Below are 15,258 nucleotides of genomic sequence, written 5' to 3' on the forward strand. Positions count from 1 at the left end.
ATGCAAACCAGCCATAGCAGCGGATTTTCCTTCCCAGGGTCCTCAGAGGGCTCAAACAAGCCCACGCTCACTGAGCAAAGAAGGAATGGAAATTCACGTAAAGTTCACGAGGCAGGGTGAGTTTGGAACTTCATAGGGCGTGCCACACAATAAAGACATTCTAAGTTGGAAAGCCTCACAGGATCCTGATAACTCTCCCCTGAGAGGTGAAATGATGATAGCCCCCCGTGTTCCCTTCTATGCACAGGGAGGCAGGTCCGGGGAGCTGGGGCTGGGCTCGGGCTGTTTACCTGCTGTACACGAGGGCCTCTCGGTTATTGATGACTTTATCGGATTTGTATCTCCGGAAGTCTTCCCAAGCATCCTTGAAGGCGGTGATGGCCAGGATGACACACACTGGCACCATGCTCATCCCAGGCTGGAACGCGTTGACCACGGGGAAGAAATTCAAAATCACGATGCCCACAAAGTAGAGGTTGGCAAAGCGGTGCAGCTGCTCGAAGATGTTCTTGGGCAAGAAGGACAGCGCGGTGTACTTGCTCGTCTTCACCGCGTTCCCCACATAATGGCGGTTGGGGTTCTCCTTGTGGGGCCGTCCTTCGAAAGGCAGGTTGGAGACCACCACTCGCCTCTTGTCTTCTTTCCTCTTCTTCCTTTTCTTCCCTTCCTTTCTCATCTCTGCTCACTCTCGCCTCTTTAATTCTCATAGTTTAATTCTCATCTCTTGCTTGTCTCCTTTGTTGGAAATCTCTCCCTCTTCTTTCCAAAGGAAAACTGAAGCCACTAAGCCAGTGGGCAAACCCCACGGGAGAAATGGGGAGAGAAGCGCTCTCAGAGAGCAAGGGTTTGCAGGGCACTTCCTGCTGCCATTTGAGACTCCACCTGTTGGAATGCTGACGTCACCACAGCCACAGGTGTCTTCTCTTTTCACGGAGGCAGCCAGGGAACAGGTGCACCAACTCTGGGTCCTAACGCCTGCCTGATTACGTAAGCGAAGCAAGGATTCTTTACCTGGAAACCCAAGGCTTTAAAAACCACATACCGTTTTTGTTTTTACTTTATTTGGGTGACATGACCTGGCATTTTCAAAAGAGTTTCTTCTGAAATTAGTCCCTAAGTTGATCCAGTCACCCCAGAATTTAATTCTCAAGCTTTTAGCCCTCTCTTAAAAAATAATACAGGGCTGGAGAGATGGCTTAGCGGTTAAGCACTTGCCTGTGAAGCCTAAGGACCCCGGTTCAAGGCTTGGTTCCCCAGGTCCCACGTTAGCCAGATGCACAAGGGGGCACACGCGTCTGGAGTTTGTTTGCAGAGGCTGGAAGCCCTGACGTGCCCATTCTCTCTCTCTCCCTCTATCTGTCTTTCTCTCTGTGTCTGTCGCTCTCAAATAAATAAATTAAAAAAAAAATTAAAAAAAAATACAATGTATTTGTGATTAATCATATGGGGGCTTTCCTAGATGACACCATGGTTTCTCAACACTAGTGCTAGTGTAAAAAACATTTTATATAAGTTATAACTGGTCATACTCTCTTATGCCTTCACCCCTGCTCCTGTTATCATGGGGACCCTCCTCAGTGGGGTTATGGTATTCACTGTGGGGTCATGAAGGCCTCTGTCAGTTCCTGTGGAGTACTGGTGTGGGGGGTCATAGCACTATTTTTGATAATAATACAGTGTGTATGTGGGGTCTGTCCTGTGTATTGTAGGATATGTGCCAGTGCCCTGGCTTCTATCCACTGGTAGTGCCCTCTCTACCTGTATGACAATGCTGAGTATCTCTAGATATAACCAAATGCTCATGGTGGGGGTAGATTAAACAAAAGTCTCTAGTTGAGAATCATTAAATTAAACGAACATAAGAAAATATAACATAAGCAACGAGAACAGTTCTTTGGGCATGCCAAGGAGTTTGTACAATCTGCTGGCAAGAGAGAAGACAGACAGAGTCCCCTTACCTCTCATAGACGCGAATGTTGGAACTGTTTATCTCCCTGTCGAAGCGATGTCTCTTGACGTCCTCTATGCCATCTTTGACCATGATGATGGACAGCACGATGGCCAGCGGTAACATGGTGATTTCCCTGTGGAAGACTTCCATGGGGGGCATCCAGTTCAGAATCACCAGGAACAGGAAATAGAGGTTGGCCCACCTGCGGGGACCAGCAAGGAGTGTGGGAGACCATGGAAGGGAAAAATAAACTCTTCCTTATTTCTTCCCATCTGTTCCCCCTGACCAACTCAAGGTGGCGTTCATTGAGTTTCAACATCTGTGCACACAATATAGTAAAGGTTTTGATGCCAGATTTCAACTGTTGCTGTGTTTGTCCGTTGAGTGACCTGAGGGGTTGTTTTCTCTTGTGCAAAGTGACCATAACCCTGCCTAGTGTAGGGCTCTTAGCAAGGTCGTAGGGCATAAGGCTGGTTTGTAAACGTGACATCACATGGAAACATGGAAACTTCTCAGCATAATTACAAAATGGAAGGAATTTTGTGATGTGTAAGAATATACTCTGATCTATAATAAACAATTATTTTTTACACATGGTTTTAAATGAAACGATTATTTCAAAGTTCTCCAAGTGAATTTCATTTCCTCTTGCCACAGTGCCTTTGCACAGGTGCCTATTTCTGCAGAAACACTCTTCTGTTTCCCTTCCCTGACTTTTTCCTTTGCATTCAATTAATGTATTCTCTTCTGTCTGGCTAAACTTGAATTGCTACTTCCTCAGGGGAAGTTTTTCCTGACATTCTAGGTATTCCAAATGTTATTTGTTATTTGCTGCAAAGCACTCTAATATTGCTCCTTGAAAATATTAATTCTACTTTCAATTTTCTATCGCTTTAATAATTTAAAACTTAAGGTCTGTTTCTTTGACTAGAAACTACACTCAGCGAATTTGGCTAGTGTTTCCTTATCTATCTCTAACACCTGACATACAATCTGATACATAAATATTTAAGGAATGAGTGAACGAACAAATGAGAGACATTTCTTATGCTACATGTGATTGGACAGTAAGGGAACCACAGCCCTAGAGGGCAGCAAGCCTGAGTTCTTCTCAGTTGCAAACATCCCATGAAGATTTTATTGCGCGGATGCCCCTTCGCGTACCTGTGAAATTGCCCGAGGAGACTCCGGGGCAGGAAGGTGAAGAAGGTGTACTTGGTCGTGCGGATCCTGTTGCCCAGGTAGCTCCCGCACATCTCCTTCCAGTCCTGGTGGCATGCGTTGTTGTTGGGGAACACAACGCGCTGCTGTGTCAGTCTGTGGGTCTGTCTGCCTCTCCCTGGATCGAGTAGTGGAGTGGCTTCAGATGGAGACTGGGGGCAGCCAGCTTGGGCTCGCCACCGCCACCGCAGCCGCAGCCAAGACGAGTCCACCGAGAGGGCCATATCGCACGACAGACTGCAGCTGGAAAGTGACACAGGAAGTTGCTGTGGTCAGGAGAAATGGATGACTTACCAACACACACGATCACTATGCTGCCTGTTCTATTGTGGTTGTGAGGGGTGATGTTAGAAAGGCAGGTTCAACTCTGACAGTCCATATCTCCTAGGATAAAAGGCATTTAACAATATAAAGAATATAAACTGGGCGTGATGGCTCACGCCTTTAATCCCAGCACTCGGGAGGCAGAGGTAGGAGGATTGCCATGAGTTCGAAGCTACCCTGAGACTACGTAGTGAATTCCAGGTCAGCCTGGGCTAGAGTGAAACCCTACTTCAAACCCCCTCCAAAAAAGAATATAAATTGGGCTTGGGAGACGGCTCAATGGATAATGGTGCTTGCTTGTAAAGCCTGATGGCCTGGATTTGATTTCCCAGCACACATGTAAAGCCAGATGCATGTGCCACTTTGTATGTACAGATGACTCTGTGCAAGATGCCCGCTATTACTGGTTGCTTCTGTCCTGGCTGGCTGGGGTAGGGAGGAGAGCACATCCTTTTCCCATTCCATCCTGTGGTTTCTGAACCCGAGTGCTTGTTCAAGTAGATGCTCTCGCTCAGTGGCTGCGATGGGCAATTTTGATTGTGAATTTGACTGGATTAATATCTTGGGGGGGGGGGGCTGAAGAGATGTTACTGTGCTCGCCTGCAAAGCCTAACTATCTGGGTTTGATTCCCCAGTACCCATGTAAAGCCAGACGCACAGAGTGGCACACGTGTCAGGAGTTTGTTTACAGTTGCTGAAGGCCCTGGTGCACCCATTTTCTCTGTCTGTCTGTCTTATACGTCTCTGCTTGCAAACGAATAAATAATTTTTTTAAAAGATAGAAGAAAAAAAAAAACATTTAGAGAAGAAATATCTTGGGCATTAGTGAAGCATTACCTGCCCCCCTGGGTGTGTCCCTGGTCATGAGGAGTTGAACCTAATCAGCGAATTAATTCCTTGTGGACTCATAGTATGATGGCATTGAAAAGTGGTGAAATGTAGGGGGCGGGGCCTACTTGGAGGAAGTAGGTCACTGCGGCTGTCCCCTTGAAGTTGTTCCTTGCTTTGGCCACTTCCTGTCTGATCCTTCTCTCTGCTTCCTGTTCATTCAAACGTGAAAAGAGCCTCAGCCACGTGCTCTGCCACCACGATGCTCTGCTCAAGCCCATGGGACCAAGCAAACACGGGCAGAGCCGTTGGAAACCTCGAGCCCAAATGAATCCTTGTCTTAAAGTATGTCTGTCAGGTAGTTATTCTGGTCACAGCAACACAGAAACAAGGAGCAGTGGTGGAGGATGCTGTTCTGTTCAGGACTTTTTAGTCTCTGGGTTCTTTAATGGAACCCTAAATCGAAACCTTTAAGGTCCCTCTTGGCCAGTCTTGCTTAAAGACCCAGAAGTATGTCTTTCAAAGACATATTTTCTAAAGTTAGAAGTTGTAAATAAGAGAGCTGGAGAGATGGCTTAGTGGTGAAGGCTCTTGCCTGCAAAGCCTAATGACCTGAGTTCAAGTCCCCTGTACCTATGTAAACCAGATGCACAAAGTGGCACATACATCTGGAGTTCATTTATAGGGGCTAGAGGTACTGGCATGCCCATACTCTCTCTCTCTCTCTCTCTCTGTATACCTCTGCTTGCAAATATATAAAATATAAAAAGAAGTTGTAAGTAAGGGTTTCTTTTTGTACGTACTGGGGTTAATATTTTCTTTTGAACAAGTGGATGAGTAAATGGCAGTTATTATTAATCTCACAATGAACAGCCTTGCCTGCAGTTGTAAATATGATTGCTTAGGAAGACGAATTCCATTTGTAGTTTAAATGGTAACATTTAACTCTCCCGATGCCCCTGTGATCTGACCACTGTTGTTCTTTCCCCCACGACTTACAGTAATCCAAACGCTTTTCTGCCCAAAGCCCCCAAGGCTGGAGGAAGCTCTTCTTAGCCTCCATAGCCCTTGTAGTAAGTATAAGAAAATAAATGCAATTTATAGATGCCAATTAAAATGTGACCAAAAGCAATATTGTGACATTTGGCAACCCAGAAGTGATATCGTATGTCTTCTTTCTCATTATGAAAAAAATATGCTCCTTCTATGGGTTCTTTCTTATTGCAAAGGAAAAGAAAATGAAAAAAATTCATGAACAGAGGTGAAAATGTAAATGAGAAATCTTGCCTTGACTAATGGCAGACATCTCATTTTTCAGGTGGCAAAATCTTTTTTAAATGAAAAGTTTAGATTGATACAGGAGACACTGTTTGTTTTTTAAGGTGGGATAGATACTTTAAACATCATTTATCAAAATCATATTTTTTATTTTTAGTAATGTAAAATAAGCTAGGCCTAGAAGCACAGGCCTTAACCTCAGTTACTCTAGAGGCTGAGGAAAGAAGATCACACACCCAAGGCCTACCTGGGCTACAGAGTGAGCTCGAGGCCAGCCTGGGCAACCTAGAGAGACCTTGTCTCCACTTGAACCATAAAGGCGGAGTTGGAGATAGCTGCTTGAGTAGCATATGTGGGAGGCCCCAGGGCCAGTTCCTAGCAGCATACAAAGAAAAACAATGAAGTAAACTCCCTTTCAAAGGAAAGAGGGAAGGGCTGAGGGTGTAGCTCAGTGATAAATCATTTACCTAAAAGACGTGAGGCCCCGGGTTCAATCCCTGGCACTTAAAAAAGATAAATAAAAGATGTCCATTTAGTGGATGAAAGTTTGATAGGGAATTGTATACTTCTGTAACATCAAAGTGGAACAGGTAGCACTGGGAAAAGGTGACATCATGCGCCTTCCAGTACGATGTACAGAGAGAAACATGATGTCACTTAAGTTAGAAACCTTACAAAACCCTCAAATTATGGGTTAGTTCACAAAATTACCTGTCTATTATTTTCAAGTGTCAAAGGCCCAAATAAAGGCCAAGGAATTGTTCATGGCAGAAGACAGTCTAAAAACTGAATGTGATGTATGATTCTGGATTCAATACTGGATCATAAGAGCTGGAAAATAGTGGTCAAGAGCAGGGTTCGATAGTTCGATAGTTCATGCCTATCATGCCGGAACTGAGGAGGCTGAGGCAGGAGGATTTGGAATTCAAGGTCAGCCTGGGATACATGGCTCAATTTTGTCTCATAAAGCACAGGGCTGGGGAGAAGGCTCAGCCACTCAAGCACCTGCCCTAGAAGCAAGAGGACCTGAGTTAATTTACAGAACCAATGTTGGACCCCAGAAGCCGATGAGTGTGGTAGCACTATCTCGTAATCCCAGCACTGGAGAGGCGGAGACCAGTGGTTCTCTAGAGCTGGCTGGCTAGCTTGAAAACTCCAGGACGGTGAGAGACTTCTGTTAAAATAAAAGGGGTGGATAACACCTGAGAAATGATACCCGAGGTTATCCTATGACTGCGGCCTCTACCCACAGTTGAACACACATACACTTATAGGCACACACGTGCACGCGCACACACACACACAGAAAAGAAGAGGAGACCACCTCCACCATCATTCCAGAAACACAAACCAAAAGAAATTAATGATTGCTTCCATTTAAAAAAAAATTATAAAGGACAGTGGATGAAATTTGAATAGGAACTGCAGCTTTTAGAATGTTTAGTGAGTTACCCCTTCAAGCCAGGGCGGTTCTGTGTGTGAACTCTCAAAGCTAGGTGGGGCTCACGTCTACCGGCGGTGGGAGGTGCCTCTAAAATGTTTAAAGGTAGGGCGCAAGATGTCTCAATGGTTCAGGAAAAAGCATGTTTTAAAAAATATTTTATTTGTTTATTTGAGAGAGAGAGTATGAGATAGAGAAAGAGGCAGCCAGAGAGGACAGAATAAGAGGGGGAGCAAGGGAGAAAATGGGCACACCAGGGCCTCCAGCCACTGTAAACAAACTACAGATGCATGTGCTACCCTGTGCGTCTGGCTTACGTGGGTCCTGGGGAATAAAACTCAGGTCCTTAGGCTTTGCAGACAAGCACCTTAATTGAGGAGCCATCTCCCCAGCCCCAAAAGTATATTTTTTATATGTGTGTGTGTGCATGTGTGTGTGTGTGTGTGTGTGTGTGTGTATGTACACATGTGCACACACACAATGACAGACTCAGGGGAGGCTTCCTGGGAAGAGGAGCATTCATCATTTACAGCATTACCGGAAGAATGTCTAAGAGAAGAGTTTGGTAGATTGAGAAGTGGGGCAGGGATGTTGAAGTGACTGTACTGGTTCTACAAATAGAAGTCTATAGAGCTGTCCTTCAGGGTGCATGAGTCTTGGCCACAAACAGTAGCAGACATTCAAGCTAGAGAGACAGACCTGGGTCAGATGGCCAGTTAAGCTTTTAAAAAAAATATATTTATTTTAGCGAGAGCGAGAGTGGGAGAAAGAGAATTGGTGCACTAGGGTCTCAGCCACTGCAATCAAAGGCCAGATGCTTGCACCACCTAGTGGGCATGTGTAACCTCATACTTGTCTCACCTTTATGTGTCTGGCTTATGTGAGATCTGGAAAGTCAAACATGGGTCCTTGGGCTTTGCCGGGAAGAGCCTTAATTCCTAAGCCATGTCTCCAGCCCCAGTTAAGCTTTTTTTTTTTTTTTTCTTTTCTGTGGGGAAGTAGGATCTCTGAAGAGTTTTAGGCAGAATGAATAAATGTAGGAGGTGCAAGCACCATCCTGCCAAAGCCCATGAGAATGGGCTGGGGGATGGAGAGGTTACTGAGACCAGGGAGTCGACTACTCTAACCCATTACCTTCTTGTGCCTCTCAGTAAAGTGCTTCTTTGCAACAGTAGGAAAGGCGACAAAGGGGGACTGTGTGAGGTGTGGTTTCTTGCTGCTGTCAGAGTCACAGGGAGGGGTGTGCCTGAAACAAAGTCCTTCCAGTTGTAAATCTTCCCCCCCCCACCGCCCCACCTTCAATTCTGGAAATGCCGCCACCACCATCAGCAGACCTGAGCCCCACCTCGTTTTTCTAGTTCACACACAGAACTACCCTGGATTCAAGGGGCAATTTTAATGAAGAGGTGAGGTATTTCCTGTAAGGTCGGCCCTTAGCTTCAACAGGAATCCTATTTCTAGCTTTGCCTGGCCCCAAATTTAATGATCACAAACCCTGTCCTTAACAAAGTCCATTTCCTTGGATAAGAGGTCAACTAAACAGTTGTCCATTGAACCAACACATGCTTATTGCATCCTTGTTTGGAAGAGCTTGAGCAAAAGCTACTATACATCCTCTCCTCTGGAGATTACTTTATTGGATGGAGAGATTCAAAAACAGACATTCATAGAAATAAATGCATTTATTCACTCCTGTGGGTGAAATCTGCAAAGATGCGCCATGGTGCAGCAGTGGCATCACATTTAGGAGGGACGTGACCCAGTCCCTGAGGAGGTGAGGCTGAGCTGAGAACCAATAAGAGGCAGCTGTGGAGGAGTGGTATATGTGTGTGTGTGTGTGTGTGTGTGTGTGTGTGTGTGTGTGTGTGTGCGCACGTGCACTTGTGTGTTTACAGTGTAGGGTTCTGAGAAGCAGCAGTCACACTTTGAAGGCTCCTGTGGCCAGAACTGACATGGTGACTTCAAAAACGGAAAGTAGAACCAATCAAGCTAGAAGGTAGGGATAAGTGTTTACTCGAGACTTACTTTCTGTTCCTGCCCAGTTTTCTAAAAAGCTGCATGCCACTTGGTCAGGACCATGAGGAAGAACAGAGAACTGTAAAATGAAATTTAAACTATACTTCTTCATAAGGAGCACACTGCCCTGATAGTAAGTGGTTATTGATTTGTCCATCCTGGAGTTGGCAGTGGTAGTTTGGCTGATGTGGTGGTCTGATTCAGGTGTCCTTCCAGTTGTAAATCTTCCCCCGCCATAAACTTAAGTGTTCTGAATGCTAGTCTCCCCAGCTGATGGCAATTGGAACTTAAAGCCTCCTGGAGGCAGTGTATTCCCGGGGCCAGGCTTATGAGTGTTATACCCAGTTTCCTCATGGCAGTGTTTAACACACACTCCTATTGCTGTTGTCTACCTGATGTTGGCGAAGGGGTGGTGTCCATTCTCTGCTCATGTCACTGTTTTCCCTGCCATCGTTGAGCTTCCCCTCAAGTCTGTAAGTCAAAATATGCCCTTTTCCCCACAAGTTGCTATTGGTCTGGTGATTTCTGCCAGCAGTGTGAACCTGACTGCAACATCTGGGCAGAGGAGCCACCCTGGAGCCTCTGTTTCTGTATCTTTATTCCTTGTCTCTTGAAAACATAGCTTATACCTCACCATCTTACCTAGAAGTCCTCCTGAAACAAACTGCTAGAGGCAAAAGTAGGGATCATGCTTCAAGACGTAGGCATAGGCGTAGGCAAGAACTTTCTGAACAAGATTCCAGTAGCACAGGACACAGCTCCAAGAATTAACAAAAGGTATCACATGAAGTTCAAAAATGTATGGGCAACAAGAGAAACCATCAGCATAGTGTACCGACAGCAACGGAAGAAAATCTTTGCCAGCTATGCCTCAGATAGGGGGCTAATAACTAGAATTTACAAAGAACTGTAAAAATTCAACACCAATAAAAAAGGCAACAGTCAATCACAAAATGGGTTAACAAAATGGACAGTCCATAAAAGAAATAAAAATGGCCTAAAAAATGTGTTCAATCTCCTTTAGGCATCAGGGAAATGTGTATTGAAACCATCGTGAGATACTGCCTTACTCCAGTCAGAATTGCTGTCATCAAGAACCCTGGAAACAAATGCTGACAAGGAACTGGGGGAAGAGGAACTCTTATTCCTGGCTGTTATGAACACAAACTAATATAGCCAGTATGGAAATCAGTATGAAGATACATCAAGAAATTAGAACTAGAACTCCCATAGTGCCCAGCTATACCACGCCTGGGCATGTACCCTAAGGACACCGCATGCTACTATAGAGATATTTGCACATCTATTCACAATAGTAAAAAAATAAAAAATAAAAAAAGGAATCAGCCTAGATGGCCATTGATAAATGAATGGATTACGAAAACCCGATACCTAAACACAGTGAAACTCTACTCAGCAGTATGGAAAATGAAATTGTGAAATTTTCAAGAAAATGGATGGACCTGGAAAGAATCGTATGAAAGGAAGTGATCAAAACTCAGGAAGACAAAAACCATATGTTCTCTCTGATATGTGGATCCTATCTTTGATATCTATACATATGTTTACATGGGGTGAATGTGGATAAGACCTTTAAAGGTGGAGTGGTAACCAGGAGCAAGTATAAAGACATGAGCAGGAAGAGGACTGAACAAAGGGAAGGATAAAGGGACACATGTGACAAATTAATGGGGGGAGGCACATTGTGGGGGAGAGGGGCGATGTGTGTGTGTGGGGGAAGATTGAGAAGAAGAGGGGAATAAGAATCAACAATATCAAATTATATTTGAAAACAACAGAATGAATGATATTAGATTCTCTGTATCCCAATTAAAGGGACAAAATAAAATAAAAATATCCTAAGAAATTTTAGCCTCCAATTAATCACAAGAAGTTTCAAAACATTCTACCATGATACTTTTCTACCCCGATGACAAAATGTATAAATCTCACACAATTTTCTTTTCCCTTTTTGGGGGGTGGAGTCAGGATTGAGGTAGGATCTCTTTCTAGCATAGCCTGACCTGAAATTCACTGTCTTGGGCTGGCCTCGAACTCATATCAATCCTCCTACTTCAGCCTCCTGAGTGCTGGGATTAAAGGTGTGTACCACCATACTTAGCCAATAGATAACTAGATTATTAGATAACCACTTACATTCTAATTTGAAGAAATGATCTTAAGTTGGCATAGCTTAAAATCAGTCTATTTATCAGTTAGATTTGGGAATCACAAGCATTCTTACTTTCCTGGTTTCTACCTTGTCCAAAAAATCACTTATTTAATTAAATGTGATATACTTAACATTGAACCATATCTTAAAAGCTTAAACATTAACTCAGACTTTGTATAAAAGTAGGGAATCTGAAATTAATAATTTGATGACCTTATTATATTTCTAATAGGCACTAATGGGAACTAATTATATTAAATGTTATCAATAATCTTAACCAGCAGTGGAACCTACAAGCCTTATAGCTGGCCAAGTAGGCCAAATGTGCCAACTGGTGCAATGGCAGCATGTCTGTTTTTGGGAAAACCAAATGCCATATATATATATATTTTGGTTTTACGAGGTAGGGTTTCACTCTAGCCCAGGCTGACCTGGAATTTACTATGTAGTCTCAGGGTGGCCTTGAATTCACGGTGATCCTCCTACCTCTGCCTCCCAAGTGCTGGGATTAAAGGCGTGCACCACCACGCCTGGCTCCAGCTGCTCTTTGATTGGACTTGAGGCCCACTCCACAAGAGGGAATTCTTTCTTGGCACTTAAAATTCTAGTCAAAAGCCTATGGCTGGGTAAGCTATAATCTCCAGAGGGTAAACTACTATTGTTACCTGCCTAAATGCATATATTATGCCCACCAACTATCCTCTAAACACTTATGTTTATGCTCATATATTAAGGCTACTCTCATTTTTAGTTAGGAAAACTTCTCTTTTCAGATGGCAGTGACCACCAGGGCGACTCAAGACTCATGCTACTGCTGAGAAGAAGTGACAGTGGAGTGCTCAGTACGGAGATATCTATCACTCCCTTCAGGGCTCAGGAACTATTGCAGAAGGGGTGGCAGAAAGAATGTCAGAGCCAAAGGAAGGGGAGGGGTGCTTACAGCTGTCCTCAGACACAGAGTCGCTGGGAGTTCATGACCTCATGGTAGCTGACGCTACCTCCTTAGACCTGTATAACAATTACATCCAAATAGAAGGGGGACTAGTTGGAAAGAAGAAGGGGCTCAGTGGAGGGGGAAATGTGGGTCACGGGAAGGGATTATGATCAAGGTATTGTCTATACTACAGAAGTTTTCAATAAAATGTTTTTAAAAAGTGTTGGCTTGCTGTTACCATACTGCCTTGTATCTTCTGTATCTCTATTCGTTGTCCTGAGACTAGGGTAAGAAACATCACCAATCACCCATAATGCCTGGGCCATTCTCACTATGGGAAGCTTGTCTAAAGTATTCTGAAACTTTTCACCCACCTCCCCACCACCCCCCCGGCAGAAGGAAGAAAACAACCACAGCAATAGGCTTTCATCAGCCCTGAAATAAATTTTAAAAATCAGCAGGCAATGGAAGGACTGGTAGTAAAGATTGTCAATTTCTCATTCACTTTGCTTTCTCACTTGTTTTATTCAGTAATTTATTTGCAAGCAGAATATATATAGAGAGCGGGAGAGAGAGAGAGAAGAGAAGAGAAGAGACAAAGAATGAGTGTGCCAGGGCCTTCAGCTACTGCACATAAACTACAGATAACATGTGCCACTTTGTGCATCTGGCCTTACATGGGTACTGGGGATTCAAAGTAGGTTCATTAGGCTTTTCAGGCAGGTGTCTTAACCACTGAGCCATCTCTTCATCCCTCCTTCTTGTTTTGACTGGATTGGAAGGTTCATTTTTTAAAATCATGTGGCCTTTTACCTAATTTAGAGGTGAAGAGCTAGGAGTAAGGAGAAGTGAGGGATTTCTCTTCAGAATCTGCCATCTGTTTCTAGTGCCTTCCAAGAAAAGCCGTATTTAGGATCTAAGATCTACCCTAATCCCCACAGTATATTTTAAACCTAGACTATATCAAATAAATGACTTAGTTACTTATTTCTCACAAATTATGGTTCAATTAAAAAATAATTTTAGTCATAGGAATGTATGCTAGAAAATAGAAATCATCATTTGTAAGACCCCCTAGTGACTTTTCTTGATTAGAGCCCTAGTCAGTAAGGGTCTCACAGGAAAAGAATAGTCAAAAGCCTTAATCTACAGTGGTGTCTGGATCAGCACAGGGCTTGAGGCAAGCTGCGTGTGAGAAGACACCTTTGCACTGCACTCAGCTACAGGACTCTCCACAGAGCTACTTGCATGCGTTTAGTCTTAACAGCATGAGCTGTACTCCTAGAACCATTGACAGACTACCACGTGTGTCCCATAAGGCTGCAGGATGCGGACTTTGTCTAGAAAGTGAGAAAGATTAAGGGAGACTGCAGGGTGAGGAGATTACTGCTTTAGTTGGGGAGAATGGGGCATCCTGGGAAGAGAAGAGGGAACCGTGAGAAAGAAATCACAGTGACCTTAAGTAAAATTAATTAAAAGATGCAATTCTGTAAAAGAGTAGTCTTTCCCATGACACATGGGGGAAAAAAAATGATCCGGCCATCATTAGTAGGTCAGGCTTAACTGTCATCATTGTTCTTTGAGTTAATGCTTTTAAGAAAGTTTTCATTATTTGTTTGCAAGAGGAGAGAGAGAGAGAGAGAGAGAGAGAGAGAGAGAGAGAGAGAGAGAGAGAGAGAGAATAGAGAAAATGGACACACCAGGGCCTTGTGCCACTGTAATGAACTCCAGATGCATGTGCTACTTTGTGCATCTGGCCTTACCTGGGCACTGGGGAATTGAACCCTAGCCAACAGGCTTTGTAAGCAAGCCCCTTTAACTGCTGATCCATCTCTTCAGCTCTGGATGAATGCTTTGTATGCCTGTCTGGGTCTTTCCTCACTCATTACCAGCAAGGGCTTACCTCCAACAAGTTTTCAAGATTTCTAGTCCATTGTGCCACTCCTCCTCACTCCCCATGTGCCGCAGCATGAAGAGCGTCACCAGTTTCTCAGCAAGCTTCTACCTGGTGCTCTTCAGTATCATGGTGCTCCACTGCTGTCTCATTTGGTGGTCTCGAAATCTCAACATGATCACTCCTAACAAAAATGCCCATTCTCCCCCAAATTTGCCTCCAGTTGTCCCCATTTCTACTGATGGGGTCACTGCCTACCTGAATGGCTCAAGAACTATTTGATGCCTTCATTTGCTTTAGTACATCTACGTTTAAGTCTGAGTCATGATTGCTTCTCAATAGTTTCAAATCCACCTGCTTCTCAACATTTCTACTACTTCTAATGTACCTAAGGGCACGTTTATCTCACGCTTGGACTTCTGCACCAGACTTCTAGCTGCTCCCTGCACGCTGTGTAAGCAGACTTCACACTGCATTTGCATCGTTGTTCTCATGTTGAAATCTGATGGTGGCAGTTCTCAACGCTTTTCGAAACTGTGATTGCTTTTCTATAAAACCAGACTTCTCACTGCCTTCTGTACCACCTCAGATCCACTGTAGAATGGAACCTTACTCTGTTCATCATTTCAGGTGGTCTAGGGGGCCTTACCAACATCTTTCCTACCGGCTTAGTATTCATCAAGTTCAGAGGTGTGTGTGTGTAATTTTACACGTGGGCATATATCTGATTTTTCTCTTGGAATTTTCTCTTTCTTCATTCTTTGCCTAGTATGTAGTCAAGCTGGGCCAAGCTAAGCTGGAAAAACCAATGAAGTTTCTAAGTCAAATTTGATTGGCTTAGAACAACACGTGAAGAATGTGCAAGTCCAGGTGGTTATACTCCAGCCAGTAAGTGACCCAGGGATGCAAGTTTGCTTCACCACATACTCTCCATGTGGGTTTAAGCAAGTATAGTTGAGGATCCAGAAGCTTATGCCAATCTGCTATAGCCTGAATTCCGATGGCCAGAACCAGTCTTGTGGCCTCATCCTGACTTCCTGGGATGCTGAGATACTTGAGAAACAGCTAAAATTTAATCTAGTAGCAACAATATTAGTAGTCTACTAATAACAAGATGTTAGAGAGGTCATATATGCTCCATTAGAGAGACATTTATTTTGAAGCATTACTGGTTTCTGGTAGAATATGCTACCCATCC

The 15,258-nt window shown here is 44.0% G+C and overlaps 1 protein-coding gene across 3 annotated transcripts in view; it reads right to left on the minus strand.

Annotated features, from left to right (window-relative positions):
• The window catches only part of Atp10b (ATPase phospholipid transporting 10B (putative)), a 227,472-nt gene that overhangs the window by 105,405 nt on the left and 106,809 nt on the right, over positions 1-15,258 (minus strand). For 2 of the 3 annotated variants that reach the window (XM_004661052.2, XM_045151428.1), the window contains exons 3-4: positions 3,116-3,415; positions 1,959-2,153 (exon numbers count right to left, since the gene is read on the minus strand). In XM_004661052.2, the coding sequence (XP_004661109.2) occupies positions 1,959-2,153; positions 3,116-3,396 (476 nt within the window). In that variant the 5' untranslated portion in view covers positions 3,397-3,415. Of the gene's footprint in view, positions 1-290; positions 853-1,958; positions 2,154-3,115; positions 3,416-15,258 lie in introns of those variants that run through there. The other variant, XM_045151429.1, reaches the window with a different exon arrangement.

The sequence above is a fragment of the Jaculus jaculus genome, chromosome 6 (genome assembly GCF_020740685.1).
Source record: "Jaculus jaculus isolate mJacJac1 chromosome 6, mJacJac1.mat.Y.cur, whole genome shotgun sequence".
In the NCBI taxonomy this organism is placed as follows: domain Eukaryota; kingdom Metazoa; phylum Chordata; class Mammalia; order Rodentia; family Dipodidae; genus Jaculus; species Jaculus jaculus.